Source organism: Maylandia zebra, linkage group LG17, assembly GCF_041146795.1.
Source record: "Maylandia zebra isolate NMK-2024a linkage group LG17, Mzebra_GT3a, whole genome shotgun sequence".
NCBI classification, from domain to species: domain Eukaryota; kingdom Metazoa; phylum Chordata; class Actinopteri; order Cichliformes; family Cichlidae; genus Maylandia; species Maylandia zebra.
This window is the reverse complement of record NC_135183.1, coordinates 14796667-14820854: the sequence shown is the minus strand read 5'-3', so window position 1 is coordinate 14820854 and position 24188 is coordinate 14796667. Positions and strand designations below refer to the sequence as shown.

The 24188-nt window shown below is 39.9% G+C and overlaps 1 protein-coding gene across 6 annotated transcripts in view; it reads left to right on the top strand.

The window, feature by feature from the left end:
• Positions 1-24188, top strand: part of mast2 (microtubule associated serine/threonine kinase 2) — a 140800-nt gene that overhangs the window by 22899 nt on the left and 93713 nt on the right. For 4 of the 6 annotated variants that reach the window (XM_076876096.1, XM_012924158.4, XM_012924157.4 and 1 more), the window contains exons 2-3: positions 115-265; positions 2021-2208. In XM_076876096.1, coding sequence (XP_076732211.1) covers positions 115-265; positions 2021-2208 — 339 coding nt within the window. Of the gene's footprint in view, positions 1-114; positions 266-2020; positions 2209-20984; positions 22476-24188 lie in introns of those variants that run through there. The other 2 variants (XM_076876095.1, XM_012924159.4) reach the window with 2 other exon arrangements.

Here is a 24188-nt window from a genome sequence, read left to right as displayed (position 1 = left end):
TCTGCTGAGTTTGTGTGCTGCTTTGACCAGAGGTTATTTGAGAGCAGTATGACCCAACACATGTGAGCAAAGTCTAATGTTTCTTGTTCTTCTTTCCTCCTCATCTCTTTCCAGAAGGAGTTTGCAGCTCCTCCTCCTCTGCTCTTCCGGAAGCTGAGTAATCCTGACCTATCACCCGCAGCAACTGCTGCTACCAAATCCAAACTTCACCGACAGCTGAGCCAGGATGAGAGTCGGGCCCGACGTAGCAGCATGGCCATGACTGGTATTGAACACGTATACACACCTGCATATCTGAAAACAGGACAAAATCCCTTGACCAAGATGTCCATGTAGATGATGATGTCTATGTAGGATTAGTTTTTAGGTTAGGAAAATATAGAAATGTGTAAATAATAAACTAGGTGTGCATTTATTTATCAAAACATGAAGTTTATAATATTTAAAAGAAATATGAATTTATGTTTATGGCGTTACTCTCTAATATGAACATTTTTTATTTGCAAATATTACTTTTTATATATTGAGCTTTTGTTTGTAACCAGAAGCTCTAAGTCTAGTTAAATGTGGCCCCGCCCACACTTTAGCTGTGCCAGGCTCCTGTGTTATCTATGAAAATTCCACCTCACATTTACATCCACATTTTACCAAAGAGAGGTCATGTGGTGACAATCCCCCTCCACCGAGGAGATCATGTTTTTGGTAGTGTTTACTTGCGTATGTGTCACTATTCTGTCTTTTAACACGACAGGTCAAAAGGTTTTGATAAATTCTGATAAAATGTCATGGGGGCGTAGAATGGCCTCATGATATCGTTCCACCGAAATTTGGCTTATGACCACCAAGGTCTTCAAGGTCAGCTTGAAAAGGTATCAATATATAGAAAGTACCATCTAAGGAGTTAAAATATCATGTCAGATCTGACCTTTGACCTGGGGGCAATAGATTGATCTAAAGGTCAAAGTGATGAGGTTTGAGATTAGGGCTGCCACGATTAGTCGACTAGTCACGATTACGTCGACTATCAAAATCGTCGACGACTGATTTAATAGTCGACGCGTCGTTTGAAGCTTTGTAAGATCCCAAAAGATGCAGGAATAATAGCAGGATTTAAGAGTGTAATAACGGACTGAAACAGAAGATGGCAGCACTGCATGTACAAGGATGCCAGCTGCCGTTAAACCCCGAAGAAGAAGCTGTGTCCCAGAATTCATAGCGCGGCCCTGCTCAGTTTCCAACAATGGCGGCAGCTAGTTAGTTTTAATGTTACTCTTATTATTCTTTCTGGGTCACAAAATACACGTTTAACATATTTTTAGGCGAGAATGTAGCTGTGTAAACCTCAAATATCTGCTCAGTTTATCAAGACACCGCATATTTTCAAAAGCGCTCCGACATTTTCGGAGACGTCTGTTACCCACTAGCTCGATAGCTAGCCGGGGGCAAGGTCACTAGAGCTGTGAGAACACCGGACTCCCGGCAAATCGTTTTCAAACCCACCATCGTCTTTCGCTACTCAGGTTAAACATGATATATGAGTCACTTAGATAACTTAAAAATGTTATTGTTTGGCTTTTTTAGTATTTTATTTGTTCCTGAGTAAATCGGTTTGGCTGAGATTAAAGTTATAGTTTTTACACAGCTGAATAAACGTCAAGCAGACAACTGATTATCAGAAGTGTGAGATGCTCCAGAATTTACTCCGGTGTCCTGTTATATTTTAGATAGCAAGGAGTTTATTAAACTTCACCGAAACAATCTGCAAATTTCATTAAAATTTAATAAACTATCATCTTTTCTTTATTTTTAGTTAGCACATACCTTAAACACTTAAAGCTGTAAGCTAATGCTAGTTATATAAGAGCAGATGCTGCTGGTGCAATAAGCTGTACGTTTTACGTCCAATGGATCTGATTAGTCGACTAATCACAAAAATAATCGGTGACTAGTCGACTATCAAAATAATCGTTTGTGGCAGCCCTATTTGAGATGTATTTCCTCTTTGCCCCCACCTCCCCAGGTAAACAGCTGCTGCCTTTGTCCAGCAGTCTGCATGCTGGAGTTAGTCAGCTGGCTTGTCAAGGCAACTCTGGGACTTTTGGAGCACCTGGGGCTATTGGGGGAGCATCTGCAGGAGGAGAGGCCAACAACCTGGTCCGTATGAGGAACCAGGCTCTGGGGCAGTCTGCCCCTTCTCTCACCGGACTGGTCAGTATCAAAGAAAAAAAATGCCCATATGTTGAAAGGGAATCTACAAAACAAATCACACTTACAGTTATTTACACTCAGATTAAGTCTTGAAGAAGTAATCAGGAGATAATTGTGATTCTTCCAAATGTTCTCTGTGCCATCCTAGATATCAGCCAAGCCCAGTATTGCTTTTTCAGATTACTTTCAGATTACATCACATGCAAAATTATTGGACAAATGGTTCATATATATAGAGTCCTACAATTAGCATGTAATGTGCAACCTTATGGCTGGGGTGTAAAAACAAGATTTTTAAATGTATTTGTGGTCTTAGGAAAATGAATGTAGTCTAAACGTAGTGTGCAAAGCCTGCAGAGTCGCTGTGAGACAGTCCATCGCAATATAGATTTTGTGTGTTAGACTGAAACTGTGCCAGCTGACTGCAGGGAGGTAGACTGAGGATGACTCAGGCTTTTGTGTTTATGTGTGTGTGCGCGGTGTGCGTGCCACCAGCTCCACACACAGACACTTCCCATTCACAGAAAGGGCTGCACACTGCTGAGACAGAAATGAGAGAGAGAGGATTTTTCATGTGATGTGTATATTTGTATCTGCATTTATGTGTTTGTTTGGTTAACATGCAGCACAGTGCTGACATCATAGAGCTGTAGTATGAATGAATTATGTGTAAATGCCGGTTCCTGACATGTCTGATGCTGATTTTTGTGTTCCTTTGCTCTACTGTGACCCCTGTTGGTTAAGGGAGGGATTGAAGGACTCAAAGGGGTTTTCTGTCCTCTGCTTTATTATTTATCCAAAACATCTTCAGATATGTTGAAATCATAATTTGTGAACCTCTCTCAAAATCTTTAGCGTTTTCTGAATGAACCCTGACTTTCTGTTCCTTCATGAAATGGCTATCGTCTCTCTGTGTTTGCCATGCTTTAGAAGTGTGTATTGACTACATTAGTAATTTACACAGTACCTTCCATTATTAATTTAAATTGTAATTTATTATTCATCTCCAGCCTTCTTCTCTGTGCACATAATGATTACACATGCAGTGAATCTATCTCATGCACAGGGAAGCACGTGAAAATGACGAGAAGCTTAACAGACTGCAGCTGAATGCTACCAACAGATGGCAGTGTTTAATAGGTAGAACTTCAGCATGCCATTAATCTGATACTGAATCCACGTTGTTGTGCCAGGTGTGTGGACAGTGCATTTATAAAATCTGTAGTGAGTGTGGAGAAAAATACATTAATCTAAAATGAATCATGTCATCAGTTTACTTTTGCCGCTTTGGATATCTTCATAGTTAGCCTTTCACTCTGAAAGTCTCTGAGAGGAACTGGTCAGTGCAGCCAGAAGCACATTGTACCATGGATTCAAAATGGAAAATACAATGTGCAGAGTTATTCTAGTTCAGCAAATAATCCCAGGTGGTTATTTCTCAAGGGTAGGTTTATTAAAGTATTCTTGGCAGACTTTCTGACTTCTATCGCACTCACTTTCCTTGCATCTCTTACTAAACCAAGCTTCACACACATTATATTTTAGTCCAGTGTGACTCATCAGACTGACAGCTGTTAGCTTTTATAGTTGTATTTCATAGTTAGTCTATAGTCATAGGATTAGGAATAGGACAACCAGTCCTGCCATGTTTTATTTATGATTTATACTTCCCTTAAGTCTTTGGACTTTTAGTTAGGACTTTTAAAGGCAGCTATGTAATCAAGTGTAACACCTCAGCTTTAATTTCTAGGTTAAAAAGACTTGGGTTGTCACGTGAGTCCCTTCTGAGTGTTCCAGTTTCCTCCAGCAGTCCAAAGACATATATGAAAGGTTACCTGGTGATAAATTGGTAGTAAGATGTGGTTGTGGGTATGCATTGTTTTCCATGGAAATTATAAGCAAATGTAACACATGACTGCTTAACACTTCAACAATAAAGTAACTTAACCTCGTAGTTCTTCCGGAGCCTGCACAATATTGTCAGGCGAACCAGTTGTGGTGTTTGTGGTGAACCAGTCTTAGTGTTTCCACCTTTAGTGGCAACAGTTTTCTTGCATATTTTACATAAACAATGTTTATGCGAGTCACATAACAATCCATATGAACGTCCAGGGCCTTTTCTAGAAGAACATTGTGCTGTAACCAGATGGTCAGCTTGCACATCCCTAGTATTATTGCTTTTGTCAGGAAATGGCCCAAAGTGAAAAATGCACCTACCAAGTTGAAACTCAACACTTTAACATGTATCTTGTTACATATTTATCTTAGAAGCAGGGTGGATATTCTCTGCAAGACATACATGAATGCAAATAATTAAGATGGGAAATAAACAAAGCGGTGTTTCAGCATGCAGCACACAGGCCGCACACCTGCTGTCTGCAGACGTCGGGGCTTGGCCTAAAGGGAGCTTTACCATGCTGCTGTGTTAGAGCTGCTAGGGAACAGGCTGAGGCAGCTGCATCTTAAATATACATGAGGACATGTTGAGTAATCGCTGTACTCGTACCGTATCTCCTCTGTTGTGACTAATGGGGACAGTGACGTAGACGGCTGGTGAAGTGGCATGCCAAACTTTGACATCAAAGATGACTAAGAAAAAACCTCAAAAAACTACATCATGTTGTTTCAAGAAAATTTGCACTAAAGATATTTTTGACAATATAAAAGCCCTGCATCAACCAAACAATGTTTTATTGATAATTGCAGCTTGCAGGCAGCAGCATTTATAAGTAAATGAAGGGCATCCATTCTTCTTTTCTAATGAGTTACTGTCATTGAATATACACTACTTAATTTGAAGCGTGAATCCTTTGAAACAAGGTGCCAGAAGCAGTAGGATTGCAGTGCAATAGTAGTGATACAGGATAATATCTCTACTGCCCTGACAATGTGCTGTACAGAATACACAGTCTAGGCAGTGAGCTAAATACTTGCTTTATAAAACACACGAGACAGGGGCCAAGGTTGAGGTTGTTTACTGGACCTCTTTTGTGAAACGTAAACAACTGGAACCGAGCTAGGTTTTTGTGTTAGCGACAGTATCTGGTGCTTGTTGGAATGTAAACGCTGATCATCAGTACCCTTCCTGCTCCAGTGGCTGTAAGAATTTCTATCCTAGAGAATATGGGCCAAGTGTAAGAAATAAACACTTTTTCATTTTGCCTTCCAGAAACACTTTTCCTCTAAAGCACAACAGCACCAAGTAAAGTGCTTTGAGACTTATTTAGACTACTGTTAGTCTTCTCTCTCTCTCTCTCCACACACACACACACACACACACACACACACACACACACACACACACACACACACACACACACACACACACACACACACACACTCAGGACACAGACATAATGAACACATACACTGTATACAGTATCTATATAGACAGCCATACTGGAGGCACATGCAGTTGTTTCCTTTATCTAAAAGTGGCTCTTATACAGTTTGTGATTTTATTATATAAAAATATTATTTTCAGTTGCTGTGGAGTCTGTCTGCTGTCAATAGCGCCATCTGGTGTCAAGGTAATAATAGGCCACATTAACACTGTTTCACAATAACATTTCCTTAGCGTGACTTTCTGGAGTGTAACACTGCACATCCCAAAAACAAGTCCCAAAATGTACAATACCTACTTTTTTAAACAAGCTTTTTTTATAGAAAGTAAATACATTTTTTACCGCCATTACATACCTGTATTGTAACGGAACTTAAAATGGAAATGGACTGTATCAAGAGCTCTGTTAGTCTTACTGAGAACTCAATTCATTCATTCATATAGCTTATATAGCTTTATTCTTTTCATTTTGACTAGCTCACATCCCCGGTCATTTTAGAAACAGCAAACATATATGTCTTTGGAATATGGGAAGAAACCCTCCAAAGCACAGGAAGAACATGAGCATAGAAAGAACTGGCTAATTCAAAATACCTTTTTTTTTTTTAGTAGAATATACAAATCAAGTTACAGTAATGTACAAAAGTCTTAAGTCTTGATATTTTGCTTCCAAGAAGACAGACATTGCAGTCATTTTTTTAAAAGTGGTCTTGAGCAACAGTACTCTTTCAGTTTTCCTTTGATCATTGGTTACTTTTGCACTCATTTCCAGTCTTTTACCTGACAGTAATAAGAATGTTTTTAAGACACTTGAAACTGATCTATAAATCATTCAAGTGTATAAAACAACACCTAACTCAAGTGATGAATGAGTGCTATGTCTGCATATACAGTGGTCCCTCATTTATCGCGGAGTTACGTTCTAAAATTAACCTGTGAAGTAGCCAGCTTTATATTTTACAATTATTATAGATGTTCCAAGGCTGTAAACCCCCTCACTACACACTTTATACACTTTTCTCAGACAAGCACGAACATTTTCACACTTTCCTCTCTTGTTTAAACACTTTCAAAGTTCAAGCCTTGGTAGAAAAATAGGTCCAGTAATATAGAATGAAACCAAAGATCAAAGCCTGTTATCAGGTCTAGAACATGGGAATAGAGCAGCTGCCAGAGAATAAAACATTAATGAATAAATGGTATGGAAGTAGAGGAAGCAAGAAGAATGATTTGAGTAAAGTTTGACTTATCTGACTCTTTTGTTTCGCTTAATGTGCCTTATAATGGGATGAGCCTTATGGTCCCCAAAATACGGTAACTTCTACCTTCCTTTAGCATGTCCAGAAGTCCTACTTTTTGTGCGATGGTTAGCATCTTGCTCTGACTTTTGGTTGCTACTGCAGGTGTCGTTGACGGTGCAAAACGTTTTGTCGACATTGTTGTGTTTGTTGGGGAGTAAACTTACAAACATACAGTACAGCACTTCAGAGTCACACTGCTAGCGATTGAAGATTTCTGTAAATTTGACAAGATGAACGCATTTTGTATTGGACAGGAGACACGACACAAGATTGATTGACACTGGTCTACAGCCAATCAGGACGCAGACGCAAAAGCTGAACCGCATTATCGCAAGGGACCACTGTAACAGATAACTTGGCAAAGAACCACATTGAAATTCTATCTCCAGGCACGTTGTTACTAGTGCCTAATTCTTGACATGAAATTAACGACAGCAGGCGAACACATCTGAAAGTCATGTCCTTAAGAAGTAGGAAAAAAATCTAGCAAAGACCTGTTTAAAAAACCTGAGAGGTGCATCTGGCCCATCTACTGCGTCTACCAAAGCCTCATCAGAAACGGTCTCAGCGATAGGGTGGCTTTCATTCTTTTCATTCTTCAGGAAGGGAAAAAAGGAAACATCGGTGGAAGCTTTGTCGTGGTTTGGGAATGCATTTGGCCATGTCATGTTGGGATTCTTGTCAAATCAGAAGAAAATACTCTCAGATTTTGATCCACCATGCATGGTTGCCTGGAAAGCATCTGATTAGCAACAGCTATGACACAAGATCCCAAACACACTGGAAATGCATTAAAAGCATACCTGGATAGAAAAACACACAGTTGAGCAGTATCAGTCATAGATTGACCTCCGCAGAAGCAGCCTGGGTGAATGGAACAGCAGGCAGGCAGCGTCTAAAGCAGAGCTTTGGAATGGCCTTCAAGAAGCTTTAGAACTATTTCCTGCTTTATAAATGTTATAAACAATAAATTGCAACACTTAGTCTGCTCAGCTCGACTCTCCAACAAGCGTGGGTGATATGGCCTAACAACTATATGATGGCATTTCAAGGACATTTTCGACTTACACTATTCAAATTAAAATAAAAAGAATACAATTTAAACAGGCGAACTGAAGAGGATTGAAGGAGAACCTAGAGTTTCTTGGGATTTGGGGTTTTTTGGGTTTGTGAAGTCATTTCTTGTAGTTAATTGAGAAGCTGAAGTAGAGTATTTGTAACCAAAGTGTTTGGCTGTCAAATGTGAAGGGCAGAGAGAACGCTGGCAGGGCCAGCCGCCGGCCTGACTTCCCGTCTCACACCTCAGCAAATAAGAGATTCAGCATCTCCAGTGGAGCATGCTGTGATGAGATGAAAAATATTGTGCAGAAGGAAGGATGGGGGAGTGTGGGGTGGGCAGCAGTGTGACAGGCTGACTAAATAAATCAAGCAATAGCGCAATAACAAAACTTGCACAGGGGGTACAGGAGGTGAGCGAAGGTGCTTGGAGATGGATGAATGTGAGATGGAGGTGAAGTAAGGAGCTTTGTGTGGTCTTATGTACCTGCTGTCAGCTCTGTCAGAGGAAGTGCTTCCTATTAAGTTAATAGACTTTTTGCCTGGGATGGGATAGGCTACGGCTACTACTACTACTACTACTACTACTACTAATACTAATAATAATAATAATAATATTGAAAGGATCTAAAATCCTCCTCAGCATTTTGTTTATGATTAACACTTGGAATTGTCACTAATACACTGGAGGCGTGCCTCCTCTTGCTAAATTTTGCTTTTAGTCAGATGTAACCTTGACATAATTACATTAATACTGAGTAAAAAAAAATAAATCAGTATCTTTCCCAGAAATTACCTGAAAAATGCGGCTAATTCCTTTCATTTTGCTTCCTCAAAGTCAAAAAATGCTGTAAAATGACACTTAATTATCTTTTAGACTAGTCTTGAGCATCATGCCTCACCATAGCCTTATTTTATTTGCATTTGTGTGACAGTTTTTCAGCTTTAATTTTCTGCCCCCCTAAATGTTTCTCTTATTTATGTATTGATATTGTTCTTAAGAGTCATTTGTAGATTCACATTTATCTTGTTTTGTTAGCATTTTAACCTTGGTAACATCCATCAATGTCCAGAACTCCTCCCAGCCCACCTCCTCCAGCTTAGCCAGGGGAACACTGAGGTTCTCCCAGGCTCGTCGAGAGATGCAGTCTCTGTAGCATGTCGTGGGTGTATAGCATGTCTGTAGCATGTCGTGAGTGTATGTCCCACTGGGCCCTCCTCCCAGTGGGACATATGCCTAGAACAATGCCTAGAACATCTAACCCAGGAGGAGACCACCTCAAGCTGCTTCTTTCAGAGAAAGCTCATTTCCATCGCTTCTGTCTCCAATCTCATTCTTTCACCATCAAAATAACTGACAATAATAGGCATAATAAAAGCTTCAGGCATAGATTAAGAGAGTTATGGTGTTTTTTCTTTGCTCTGTCTGGTGCCAGATGGCTGCATCACATTTACAATTTACTGGCATAGGGCATTAATTAAAATGTTAACAATTAAATCGAACGACTGGTACATCTGTTTGTTTTTTTTATTTATTTTGTCAGAAATCTGTTTTTATTTGTATCATATGTTTCCCACATTTCTTTGAGAACATCCGCTGTTTTGATGTTGGACATTGTTCTGAGGAATGCTCAGTCATAAGCAAACACATTTCCTCTCACTGTTCCTTTTTCATTAGGCAGTTTCTTTTTCTTTGCTCTCACTCTCAGATTAGTTTTCAGCTCATTAGACCAACTTCATTTAGTTCTTGTGTCTCTCTCAAAATGATAAAATGAGACTAGATCTTGGTTATGTTTCTTAACAAATTCTGGTACCTTTTCAGGTAAAGAAAAACACAAACGCATTTTTACCTTCTGATTTCAGATAAGGCATTGTAAAGTACTTCCTCATATTAATCCACAAAGGAATTTGATCCTATAATCAAATAATAATCTTTTTTTTTTTTCATTTAAGCAATTTGCTAAATCTGCAAAAAAAAAAAAAATTCATTTAACAATTTCAAACATTTATGAAATTATTATTATTGGTTGAAGTGCATATTTTATGAACAATAATTAATGCGTTTTGTTTTGGGGCGACTGCACCTTCCAGGTAAAAGTCTTTCATTTTTGGACAAACCGAACATAGTTTGAGATTATTTTCTTCACCTTGGAAACTTCTGACTGAGATATTCTAACTGAAAATGTAGTTTTCATTGCCTTCTCATTGGGGTATGTTTGTATGTATAAATGAAGGTTGAGATGCAGGTTGCCAATGAAAGGTTTGCTGGTATGTAGATTTAAAAGGCAGGCAGATGTGGATAATTTTTTACAATAATTTATTGAAATGTGTTTATTTTGTTGTAGCTATGAGGTCAGTTTTAAATTACAGACCGTGATTGGTTCGTTCTTTCACGTTTAGGGTCCTGTTTGTTTTTATATTGTCTTTATTTTAGTATAGCTAATACCACACCTGTAATGTTATGCCTTCTTACACTAAATATATGTTTTTGGCCTGATAACGTGACCTCAGTCGTGTCACTCATTTCTGTTAGCTAGCAAAGCAGCTTGCTAGCTAACAAGTAGGCATAGTAGATTTGAACGATTACTAGTCAAACAGTAACCGTGAATATGAATGCCAACTTCAAATGAGTGACTTGTTTAAATTCCACAGTTTTATTCAAAGATCACTATGTCCTGATTTAGATGGTAATCAGCTATTGTTAAACTATTGTTATAAAAACTCAAGAGTAGCTGCTGATGGGCAGTTTTCGTTTTTGTTTTCTGCTATAACGCTCTCTCCTCCTCACTGGCCCCGGAGCAAATGTCAGCATGAGGTGAGTTACCAAAACCTAAATTCTAATTTAACTTCAAGTCATTTTAAATCCATTTATTTTCTCCAAATAAATTCCAACTCTGTTAATTTTGCATAAAACCTGCTAAAAAGTGCTGTTTTGTGTCTTCTTTAACGCTTAATGCTAAGACCATTAGTAGGTTGTGTGAGCATGTATGTTAAACTACCAACCATGTTTGATTGAGCTACATGGAAAGTGCCGTGGTTGAATTATTGATAGCCTAATGGCTTTTATGGAAACCCGCTTTACTTAGTTTTATTAACTCACCCTCCACCTTTTTATGCTTTGTAAGCACGCATACACTAAAGCACCCCCCCCCCCCCCCCCCCCCCCCCCCCCCCCACACACACACACACACACACACACGCCAATGAATAGTTATTAATTTGGAGAGTGAGCTATTACCTCTGATGCAGCGGGGCAGGGACATTCTGTGTTATGTAGTTTAATATGTGGTTTTAGGTCTAAGCTGACCCACCTGCCTTATCTAGTCTAAAACCTAATGTCTAACATAAATCACACTAACAGGGTTATAGCACTGCTACCCATCTTTTGTGTTTCCTCATGCTGCCCCTGCTGTTTGTCTTTTCCTTTTATATCCTTATTCTTTTATTCATCCTTCAGCTTCTGTTCAACCTGGTACTTTCCTGTTAGGTCAGCCTGTCTTATAAGTTTTAGTTGCGAACAGTAACAACTCATTTAAAACTTTTACTGCAGACCTGATCTCCATTTCTTTACCGGGAGGCTTGGTGGTGGTGGTGGGGAGAATCATCAGTTTCAGCAGATATGTGATCTCTATCGACCAGATCATTTTAGAAGAAGATCCTATTACGGATTCTTTCTTCCTCCCCTCCCTTTCTATCTCCTTCCAGCTCCTCCTGTGTTTTTTCTCTCCTGCATTATGTTGCTGGATATCCATCACAGTACAATGTATTGATTTGTACTGTAGGCATTAATTATTAGGGGGAAAAAACCCTGTTCCCTGCTCTTTAGGGACTGAGTGCAGCATGAAAAATAACCATAAGTTTAATCACTGATGCTGCTGACAGTTGTTAGGCAGTTTGGTTATTAACAGGCACATTTAATGAAGCTACAGCCACAGCATTAGTCATTTGTGAAGGCTTGATTCTGCAAGAAGATGTTTGTTTGCTCTTTTCTTCATTTTGAAATTCAGTTGATTACAGAAAAGCACTTTGATTCCTAGACAACAGGTGCTTTATGACACCATGGTAAAATCCAAACTCCCAGAAAGCCTCAGATCAGCTGAAACACTCAGTTTATTTAAATCCAGGTTGAAGACTCACCTGTTCTCAGCTGCATTTGAATAAAACACCAAATCCACACTTTTAAGCATAAATTTCAAAACGTACATTTTAACTACTGATTTTATCTACTGTTTGTTTTTGGGTTTTTTTTTTAATCAATTTTAAATCATGCTTTTTATTTGTTTTTGTTTTTTAATGTCTCTGTAAAGCACTTTGAATCACCTTGTTGTTGAATTGTGCTATATAAATAAACTTGCCATGCCATTGACCAGTTATGTTATTGATTAGTGTCACCGCTCAAAGGGGATTTAGCGTATCAGCAGTGCTACGTGGTTTGACTGGTCTGTCTAGCAGCTTCAGGTTTATTGAGATCCAATCACAAAATAGTTAAAAATAAGAAAAGATTCATGTTTAAAACCAAGCTAAGCATGAGCCAAAGTGTCATTTGGTCCTTCTTAATATACGTAGACTGTTCTTACTTCCTTTCCATCACATGTAACTGCACCACACAAATCCTCTTTAGAGAGATTTCAGAAACACTTATCATGTCTCACCATGAGCTATACTGAGTCACTCATGCAGCCGGAATCTAAAAGTGTCTGAATACACAAGTAGGCATTTAAATGCCATTTGGAGGGGAATTGCAAGGTTACATCTTCATCTCATAGAGCTCTAAGTTTCATACAATAAGGGGGGCTGGAAGAGAGGATGAAATAATGTCACAGGTGTGGATTTCCCCATCTAACTTTTATTAAAAATAGACTTTAAAGTGACTTAAGTTTGTTTTACTTCACAATGGCTGTATCACATGAAAGAGCTTGGAAGTCAGAGGAAAGAAAAGGTTTTCAGAATTGAAGTTCATAGTGATAATAATATGTGAAGTTAAATGAGGCAACATTAAATGACATATTGTTCTGTTTTTGCTCCATGACTCTGGTCTGGTTTTTTTTTTTTTTTTTTTTTTTTGGGGGGGGGTTGCGTTTTTTATATGAAATAAAAATAATGATAATATATTTTCAATCTAGCTCATACTGGAAAATTCCACTTAACATCGACTACTCCTTTACCCATCACTTTCTAGCGTAACGTCCAAGGACATCCTGCTTGACTCCTTCAGGACATAGTAACCATTTCTGACAGAAGCATGAGGCAGAATAGAGCTGGTATACATGGAGGAGACAGAAGGATGGAAACGAAACACTTCATTTTGCATGATGAAACTCTTTTAGGCTGAGTGCCAGTACCTCATCTCTGTGCTGTTACAGATAAATTAAAAGTTGTATTTCTTACTGAAAAGAAGAGACTGGGAATCATTCTTGTACGATTCCCAGTCTTGTAAGGCTTCAGGCTTCATTTAAGTACACATTCAGTAGCTTTTAACATAGTTTTTATCAGCAGTAATGTTACTTAGTTGAGGTCTGGGTTCAACTGGAGCAGCCAAGCATCTCAATTCTTTTCTTCTTATAGCCGTTCTATATAAATTCTCTGGTGTGCTCGGGATGTTGCATTACACAATTTTTAACCAAGCTTTAGCTGTTGGACAGATGGTCACACATTTCACTCGAGAATACTTTGGACTACAGAGGAGTTCAGTGACTGAACCATTTAACCTTTGAACTCAGGCCTGCAGTTTGCAGTTTTTCTGAGCATTGCACAGTCTGCTGAATGTTCCAGACCAGAACTACGCCTGAAAAACTGAAGAAGCTTCTCTGATGAGAGGTGAAACGTCTTCAAGAAACTCAAAAAAGTCCAGTTGCTTTTCTGTCCAAGCTCTTGAGATTACAATGACGTGGATGGCTGAGCCCTTCACAGACATATTCTATGGAAGTAGTTTCTCAAAGGGTATACTTTCAAAGTATAACACAGAGTCCTGTGAAAACAAAACTAGTTTATTTGCACTTGGGTGAGAACAGAAGGTCCTAAAAACGCCAGAGGTGGTAAAATCTATTCTTGGGAGCTATGTCCTCTTTCAGAGTGACATGAGAGGGAAACACATTCCAGGCAGTTCAGCAGTGCTGTGCGTTAGATAACTGAGTGTCGGCTAGCATGCCTTTTGGGCTTCAGACATTGATCACGATATATGACGAATAATCTGCATAACAGTTGGGGCTAAATGTCACATTTTTGGGTCCGAAAATGTCAGAAAATCAATGATCAGATTTAGTCTGCTGGCAGTTTGTGTGTTATTTTCCTGTTCACCTCCTTCTCTTTGTCCTGAATGTGCGTACTTAGGTGTTTTAAATCAGCCTTATAACAATAAAGGCGATTTGCACAATGAGAGAGTAAACTTTTAAGCCTTGTCAGCAATTATAATCAGTCAGATTGATGTGGTCTGCTCTTGTCTAGATTTTCATTATAATAGAAAGCCTTGCAGTGCTTGCCAACAGTGGTATGTTAGGTGTAGTCTAGTCATTTACCCCTCACGGTCATCTGGTTTCCTCTCTCACTCTGTCTGCTAATAGCAGACTTTATTCATTTGCCTGGAACTTTTATGTCATTTACAAGCTAAAATGTTTAAAAGAAGTCCGAAAATAAAAACCAGAAACCTCAACTGAGTCTGTGCTTCAGTAACTAGAGGAAACAGACGATTAATTCTCCTTTCACATCGGAAAACATTTACAAGACTACAATAATAATAATGCTTTGGTTACAGCGTGAACATAATAAGTAGCAAAGGTTCAATAAGGAGTTAAAGCATCACCTTAAAGGCACTCAAAATTGTTGAGTGGCATCGTGATCTGTACTGAGATTAGGAGGCAGGGGGAAAAAAGCCTGGAGAGGTGGAAGTATGCACAGGAGAGAAGAGGAAGCAATGTGTGTAAATGTGAGGGAGATGGGTGGAACAATGAAGCTCCAAGGAATAGATGTAATAAAGTTAGCTGAGTTTAAATGTCTGGGGTAAGCCATCCAAAGCAATGGACACTGCGCAAGAGAGGTGAAGACGAGTCCAGGCAGGGTGAGTGGGTGCAGACGAATGTCAGGGCTGATTTGTGATTTAAGGATAGAAGCGAGACTGAAAGGGAAGGTTTAGGACGTCTTAGAAATGAGCAGATCAGAGGGACAGCTCAGGTTGAGCAGTTTGGAGAAAAAGAAAAAGCAGTAATGCTGAGATGGTTTGGACATGGTCAGTGGAGCGAAGTGAATATATCGGACAAAGGGTGTTGGATATGGAGCTGCCTGGCAGGAGGAGGTAGGTAAAGATAACATGCAGTATCATTGGTTTTGTATTTTATCAGAAATGACGTAGGCTTCAGTGTAGCATTATGCTGGATGCTTCCTGCACTTCAATTACATTAACAAATACATTCAAACAATGTCCTGTTCTGTTTGGGATGAGGTAATTCAGTTTTGACAGTATCTTCCATCTCTGATGACGGAGAGGAAATTGAATTGTGTTTCCATCTCAGCTCCCCCTCCCTGCCTGCCTCCTCTGATCTGTTTTTCTTCTACATCTCTCCTTTTTGCTGTGAGGTTGGAAACTCTTCCTGGAATGAAATCCCTGTGTTAGTATTGAATTCTTTCTGTTTACTTGCAGCTTTTCTTTATCTTCCGATTAGAGCTAATGCACAGACTAAAAATGTCACCAACAGATTGATTAAAATATTCCAGTGTAAAAGTATGTGCAAAGAATAATTTAGCTTGTGTGTTGTTTTGTGTTACCTGCAATCTTGTAATCCTCCCTCATATGTCAACCTGCCTCATGTATCATCCTCTCTTTCTGTCTCTCTGTTATGAACTATTACATGAATTCGGGGCCATGCCAGACTCAAGTCTGCCTCAAACAGTAAAGCAACCCAGGACTTTAGTCCAGCACGACTCAGTAAAGCATCTTTCCTACTTTTACTGGATGTAAATGTAGGTTCCATTAAAGGGGCATGTTTCAATCTGCCAGACGTCTGAATGTCAGTCCTGGTGCTCTTCGAGTTGTACCTATTGCAAGAAATGATTGTGTGTTGTCTTGTTTTCGGACGAGCAGTATTATTGTGCAGAATATGGCTCGAGCCCTACAACTTTCAACAGTACTTCTCTGCAGCCTTTTTTTTTAATATATACAAACTCAAGATGGCAAATAGCCAGCGGTGTGTGCTGAAGGGTTTGGGAAAGATAAACAAGCAGGATTTCATGTGCTTTGATAAAATCTATTAAGAGAGAAGAGTTGTCCATTAATGTGACTGCTTGCATTCTGAAGTGGTACTGAGGGGAAAAGGGTAAATATAAGTTATGTTTTATGGGCAACAAAAGTGATGTCCCATCTGCTGGCACGAGGCACCCTTTGGTAGGATTGTCTGAGCGGTGACACCTGTCATTCAGGCGAATACAGCAATGAGTATTAGCGCCCTCGGGACTGGTAGAGATAGTACAGAGATGTGGCGACATGACTGTTTGCGTGCGAAGTGACCATTGTGTCACAGATAAATGGGTCCTTAGTGAAACTGCCGTATAGCACCAAACCACAACAACAGCAGCCTCAGGGCAGGTTATATTGTAAGGTAAAGGCTCTGCATTGAAAAAGGAACAGGATGGAACAGCATGTCTGTCTTTAGGAACTTATCATCTCTTTGAAACAGGGTGCAGTGTTTGTTGCTGTTTGTTGTGGCTTGACTGAACAGACATTAAACACACACACCATTGCGCATTGAGCCAGAGCTGCTGCAGTCGCCAGCAGTCTTTTGAACTGAGTTTGAACTTACACACATGCACACACCTACATACATACATATAGATGCACGGCGATATCTTACGTCAGTGTAACCTTTTGACCTACTATAGCTGCACAGTACGCCAAAGCACATTTTGCATGATAGAGATCAATTCAAAGCAGGATACAGAGAGAAGATTTGACTTGGCGAGCCCCTGATACTACAGTCCTAATCTGTGTGTCTGTGTGTGTGTGCATTTGGATTTTTGTATCATCAAGAGCTTGTTTCTCACTATGTCTTTACCCCTGACAGCAGACATAGTCAAGTTTAGCTTTAGCCCTTATCATGAGGACTGGAGTCTGGCTTCCTCTGCCCTTTATTGAGAGCCTTGAAATGACTGTAGAGTGTGACTGACAGAGAACAGAGCCTTCTGGATCTTATTTAGGATTATTAAATATTGTTTCCCTTGGGATTAGTGGTTGAATGTAAACATTCATATTGGAATCCTTTTAAAACATCTTTAGTTCTCTTGTTGCATTTACTGTAGCATAGAGAAAATGACAAATAACAAAAAATAAACATTCAGTTTAGATAATCTAAAAAAGAGCCAAGATAAAATTAAAATCCGTTTCAGATTCCTTATTGTCAGTGCACAGTTATCCAGTGATTAATAATCCAAACCCGAAACTGTTAATTGCACAAGTGACTCAAAAGCTGTAGCATTACACACAGATGGTCCTTGAGCCATGCTGGATCCACGCACAGCTACTCTGTGTTTCCTAGACGGCTTCATTTCTGTACTTCCTAATTATGTTATCTACCACTTTCTAGTCATACATTTCATTTAATCCAGTTTACAAAAGTTGAGACTTGAAGGGAAGACAGGCCACATTAGTCTTTGTCTTAATTTGTACTCTGTACCTCTACCCTAGTTCTCTCTATCCTCTCTTTCTTCTGCCCTTTCTCCCTCTCACAGTGTAAAGCCTTTTCAGGCTTACTCAGCATTTTCTTATCAATGCCCCGATGGGGACAAAGCTTTATGCAACGGCTGTGTGTCCACATCTTTCTTGCTCTTATTTCCCTCTCTTCGTTCGCTTTTTCTCTTTAGCTTTCATCTGCTTTCAGCATCAACACATTGTTCTATATAAACCATCTGCAAAAATCAAGAATAAGTCGACCAGTCACTCAGACTTCAGGAAACCCAAAAATGATGTCACCATCTCTCACAGCAAAACAAAGAAACCATGGTCATTACAGACGAGAATAAGCACAGAAAGAAAAGCGGACTGTTCAGCCGGATTTCTCTTACCTGGACCAAATGAACCACATCTCCATACGTAGAGCTATTAAGTCGCTGCAGCTGTGAGCAGCTTTGTGTATGATAAAGAAGTGGTGCGTTGAAAGGCAAAGCTGGATTGAAAAGTGATTTCAGAGCTTTGTGGTTATGTAAGATCGCAGCTCTTTCAAGTGTGTGCATTTTAGTTGGTCTCTATTATTGTGGAAATTGCACCCTCTGCCTCCTGTCACTGATGGAGTTGAATAACACTGTGTTCACATTCTTCATCCTGTGCCAAACACCTTCATGTTTAATTTATTCAGACTGAGCTTTCTCCTGCTGTCCTGTCTGACACACACATCCAAATACACCGTCAGCACAATGCTCAGACAGAGCAGCACGCAACCTGTCTGCATAATGCAGACACACACACACACACAGAGCTGTCATCCTACTACTCATTTCATAGTTTTCATTTTCGGGCGGGGCTGTTGCATAGTGCTGTTTGATACCTTTCTCTACAGCTCTCTGTTAATGCTTTTATTTTTTCTATTAATCTTCCAATTGCTTGTTTCTTTAGGACTGTCCATTATCGCACTGGACAAATGTAGTATTGTGTTTATATAATTGTTGTGACTGATTTCCTGGCATTAACTTTATTTCCCCTGAAACTCATTTACTCAGATTGTTTTATTTCAGCGTGTCTGTATACACATGCATGACTCTGAGATATCCGTCAGGCTGCTGTCCAGACAGCCAGCCAGCTGGCTGCAGGACAGTTTGACTAATAGTAGACCAACCCATCAAGCAGCTGAATGAAGCAACACAAACAGGAGCTCTTTATCTCAGCTCCTTTATTATACAAAGAAGATGACCATCGTGTCTGGCACAACAGCCTGTATTCCAAACCCTCAACCAATTTAACACGAAATATCAGGTATCAATAACATGATTTCATATTGTCTGTTTATTGAGCCACATTGCAATGGCCCATTAACTTGACGACAACACAAATGTTGTTAAATCTTGTGTATTTGGTAGACAGATTTCTTTACAGTCAGCTGTGGCCCAGAGCTATTAGTCAGAACCTTCTGTTCAAAAATCTCTGAGGTTATACTGAAAACAGGTTCTTTAAAACAATCTTCCTAAACAGTGAACTCAATTTATAATTACGCAACTTCTAACTAATTTTCTGCACAGCCACACTGCATAGGTCACTGTTACACACTGGATTATGTTAGAAATATGGGCTCAAGGCAGATTTCCCAGTTTTCCAGTATCAAAATGTAATACTAATAAATGGGTAGGTACATACTGCTAAGTACTTAGTACTTATTATAGCTTTAATAATTCTAATTTGTGTCCTGAAGTATGATGTTGAAAGACACGTTGATCATGTCATCTTCATCATCATGATGAGTCTGGCATCTGGTTGGAAGGTGAAATACGATGTCCATGTTGTAGCTGATTTACAAAATGTTCCTGTGAGTTTGTGGGTGCTGGACGCAATGTTACGCTAAATCAGAGTATTATAGGGATAATGTAGTAGAAACAGGATAATAATAGGCATGTGTATCATGCCTTTATTGCCCTTGACCTCTAACCTCACACTGGGTGTGAGTGTAGGTGCCCACATGCTAGACTACTTTCATTTCAGTGTCTCTGTATGCGTTTTAATTTTAGCCAAGCTGCATTCAGTCCACTACACAAGCAGTCAGTCGGTGGGCTACTGTCCACCAGTCTTGTGGCTAAGTGAACATTCCTCTGTGTGGCCCCTTTGGCCTTTGCACTCACTAACACTGGGGCTTTGACCAGAGGATGGGGGCCCAGACAGGGCTGCTGGAGCTCAGTTTGATATGGATTACTCAGGGTCTGATCTCCCTCTACACACACAGCAGTGGCTGAACAGACGAATCTGTCCATGGTCAGTGTTGTGTTTGTGCTGTATACAGTATATATATGCATGCACCAGCAGACATATACTCTCTCTCTTCTGCTTGTTTTTTTCTTTTTTTGCTTGGTTATTCAAACCATCCATTCATTCTCATTACCATTCTCTCATGTCTTTGTGAGTCATCAGTACATGGCTCTCTGTGGCGTGTAGGAGGACTCCAGACGCTCTGCCTTCCTACAGTTCAATCTATCCTTCCATCACTTTTTTGTCCCCATTCCTGTTTTTGTTTTTTTTTCGCTTCTTTGCTCCTTTGCATCTCTCTTGTTTGTGGAGGAGGATCACCAGTTAAAAATAGTGTTCTGGTGTCACTTACCAAAACCTGTCAAAACAAGATATATCCAGAAAAGGTAAACATTTTCAGATCTTTACAAGTGACAGTTATTGTAATCAATTTTTGATCCAGCTGATTGGCTGAACCTTTATTTTCTTTCTCTGAAAAGAAATTGAAAGTTTCCTTGGCTGTGTGTTTACATCCACCCTCTTTTCATCTTCATCTTAAAACACAAGGTAAAATACGTTTTTAACTCTTTTTATGTAATATTAAAGGGAAAAATGAGACACTTTGAAGCTTTATAAAGGCTCACTTACATGCTTTTGGTCATACCTCCAAGTTCTTGTAAGATGAGGAAAGCGGTGGCTGTAATACCAGCATCTTTAATGCCTATGGCTTTAAGCACAGGTGAACACAGGTGTATGTTTGCGTGTCCACATACTTTTACATACAAACCATCAGGGATAATATATTTTTTTTAAAATTAAAAAGAGAGTTGTGTGAAAAAGTGATCATCCAAAACCTCTGATCAGTGCATTCATGATTAATTCATGTGTATAAAATAATGATGCATTAAGCACACATTGCTCTGTGTGTGCGTGTTGCAAGGTGCAAAGGCAGCATCTTGTTTTGGTTAGAACCAGGCGAGGTTATAGTGACGGATACACAGCGCACACGAGTGGAGAGGGAGGCGGAGCACTTGTCCCTGCTCCATTCATTGTGAGCAAAGCCTCTGTCTCCTGCTTGTGCCTGATAGGCCGTCTCTGCAGAGAGAGAGGGAGAGAAAGAGAGAGAGGTTGAGCTTGTGGAAAAAGAACAGAGGGAGGAGCTGGAGCATGTGAGCATACTGACACATCAGAGAGAGCAAAGAAAGGCAACAACAGAGGGGACGCAGAGATTTGAGGAACAGAAGACAAGAGAAGAGGAAGGAAGGAATCCTCTTGGAATCCTCAGCTGTTCTTCTCAGAGACGGAAACGCTCATCCCTCCTGCCTTGTTCGTCCCCTTGTGTTACTACTCTCAGCTGATCTGGATCTCCTCCTCCCCACAGCCTTTTGGAGAAACACTGAAAACTGAAAGATGCAGGAGAAGGTGCAGGAGAGGACGGCAGAGATGAAGCGATGACTAACATGCATGATGGGGTTGTGTGTGTGGCGGATGCTTGTGTGCGTGTCTGCGAGACCCCTATGGCTTTAACTGTATGGAATCTGGCCCTTTTGGTTGGCATGGAGATGGATGCGAGGTGCCTTCTTGCTTAGTAAATCACTGCTAGCAAACAAACACTTTTTTTTAGTCTACACTCTGTGTCGTCTGGTGAGTCTAACAGCTTTGTGTCTTTCTTTTCTAATCTCAAGCCATAAAACTGATTGAGGAAAAGCAGGCTTTTCTCTAAACTCTGGATTGAGTGTCACTTAGCAGGTTGAGCACATAGGGCCTGTCAGTCCTGACTGATCCCTCCATAGAAAGAAACTCTGGAAGCCTGCTTGCCTGCTTGTGTTTTTGCAGTGATTTCGGGACCTTGTTACAGCTCAGCTCTAATTAAGCCAGAGGCAAGCAAGCTGGTGCCTTCCCATTTATGTTTTGCCTCCTTTCAGTCTCTTTTTCCCCTCCCTCTGTCCACCCCCTGAGGCCTCATCGTCATCATTAATTTCTATTGCAAGCTGCACATGAATAATGGAAGGAGCAGAGTTTCCTCTGGACTAGTGCCTTAGGGGTGGGAGGCAAACGGAGGAGGACAGATGAAGAGACTCGAGAGTCAGAAACCAGAAAAAAGGAGCTGAGCGCCTCACTGTACACTCTGGGAAACTGAGGGGTGTGTCCAGTGCTGAATAAATGAATGGAACATACAGGGAAGATACGGAGGATGAGCTTTCACCATTCTCTACAACAAGTTTGAATACACACAAAAGATAAAGAAATGGAAGAGATCAACATTAGACCAGTCTTCTGTGCTTTTATTTTCCCTCCACAGTTAGTATAACAGCCTTGGATTTTGTATATATATATCAATATATACACACACATATTTTTATTCACCTTATTGACTGAATCCCATCTATTTGGCACTGAAACCTGAAACCGATCACCTCAGTGACGTCTCAGAGAAAAAACAGGACTCTTAAAGCTTCTGATTGAAATGGAAAACGATGACAACCTGATGAGTAAAGCCTTGACGGACAGTAAAGAGGGGTGGAGGCTCTGATCTCACTACTTCCATGTGGACAGACTTCCTAGAAAGTGCCTGAACTTTGTTGCTTTGAAAACAAAAGATACCTAACCTCGCATTATCATGGATGACTCAAGTATTTTGAGACGCAGGGGCCTGCAGGTAGGCTTCTAGTGCTTTTTTTTTTTGCTGTTTGTGTGTGCGTGTGTGCATTTTTTAACTTAAGACTGGAGCATATTATTTCTCTGTAGTTTGCAGAGATAAACTGTCCTGCACTGAAAGGAGAGGTTCAGAATACTTGAATATGCACAGTTTTGATGCTGCTGCATTCGTCAAACATGCACCCAAGCAGTCACGGAGACTGACCCTATCACATCACAATATACCATTATTTGTTCACACTCACTTAAACAGATGCGTAAACCATATCACCAGGCCTATCCAATTTCCCTCTGGTGGAAGTTGGTAAATGATGCAACAGCCTAGTGAACAACAACAAGCAATTGTGTATCATAGCACTCAGAATGTGGACAGCCTGTCAGGTTCATGTCACACCTTTAAATAATAACCATTTATAATTCAAGCAATTAATTTACGAAGGACTATATAAGAGTTTTGTTATCTTTTAGCTCCATGTTCTATTAGTAAGAACATCAGTCTAAAATCTAAACTACTAACTTTAAGGCTACAAATGTGAAATGGAATGAAAACTGATCCTACTGCTACACCAGACAGTGTCTATCATCCATTTGAATGAATTTTAAAAACAAATTAATTCAGGTTACATAGAACTATGTAAAATCATGTAACATCCCTGCTTGTGTTGTCAAGCCCAATTGTGTATAGGTTCATTCTTCCACTACAAATTACCTTGTCAGTTTTACGGGTGGAGCATCTTGAGTGGTGATATCGATACAAATATCGATACTGCAGTAAATTAAAATACTTTGGGAAGACTATGAACAAAGAGGGCTTACCTCTTGCATCACCATCCTGAGATAACTTGAATTAAATTCAGTGCAAGCTAATTAGCTTGCGCTAATTCAGTGCAAGCTAATGGTCCAGTCACATGACTAAAAATAGGACAGTCCTGACATCTACAAGAAAAAATACATTGTTGGCTGCCTGGTGTTTGTATTACATTGAAGTCACTCTGGGACTGATTGCAGCTAGTGGTGACTAAATGCTTGCAGATAGTTTAAGGGGGGTTGCACACTTGTGACCATGTTTGATTGCAAGGCGATTGCACAGATTGGCTGATAGGAGGCAACCTTTCTGCAAACAGTTGCAGTCTTACGTGGACTGACTGCAGTCACTCTCAGAGTGAAGGTTTGCAAATAATTGCCTCATTTATAAAAGCAGACAGATTGCCAGCATGTTGCCATCAAGCTAAATGAGTCGTTCTCAATGAGTATAACTTGAGGGGACTCGACTCATCTGGTTGCCAGCTGGTTGCATTATCATTACGTTGCTATAGAACAGGAAGGTTTCTGAAGGCAAATGTAACAATTAAATGCACATTTGTGTTAAATGTGAATTTCTGGCTATGTAAACAACGACAGATATGTGATTTTCAACAACTTCAAAAACAACATTTTAAAAAATAGATTGATCCATTAAACCAAGATACATTTTTTTTTGTTTGCATTGTTTTTCCTTCCTTTCCCGCACACGGCTGAAAAGCTGAAAAAGAAGCTTGACAAATGTTGAGTCAGCAGATGGTGTCATCTACATCCTAAATCCGAGAGGCCAAGGACAAATGCACGTGTTAGAGACAGGTTTAGTCTAAGATTAGCTTTTCCTTCAGGTCTTGCCTTACACTGTTAGATTTCCAGGAGAAATGAGGACACAAGGTTCTGCACACAGTGGCGATGA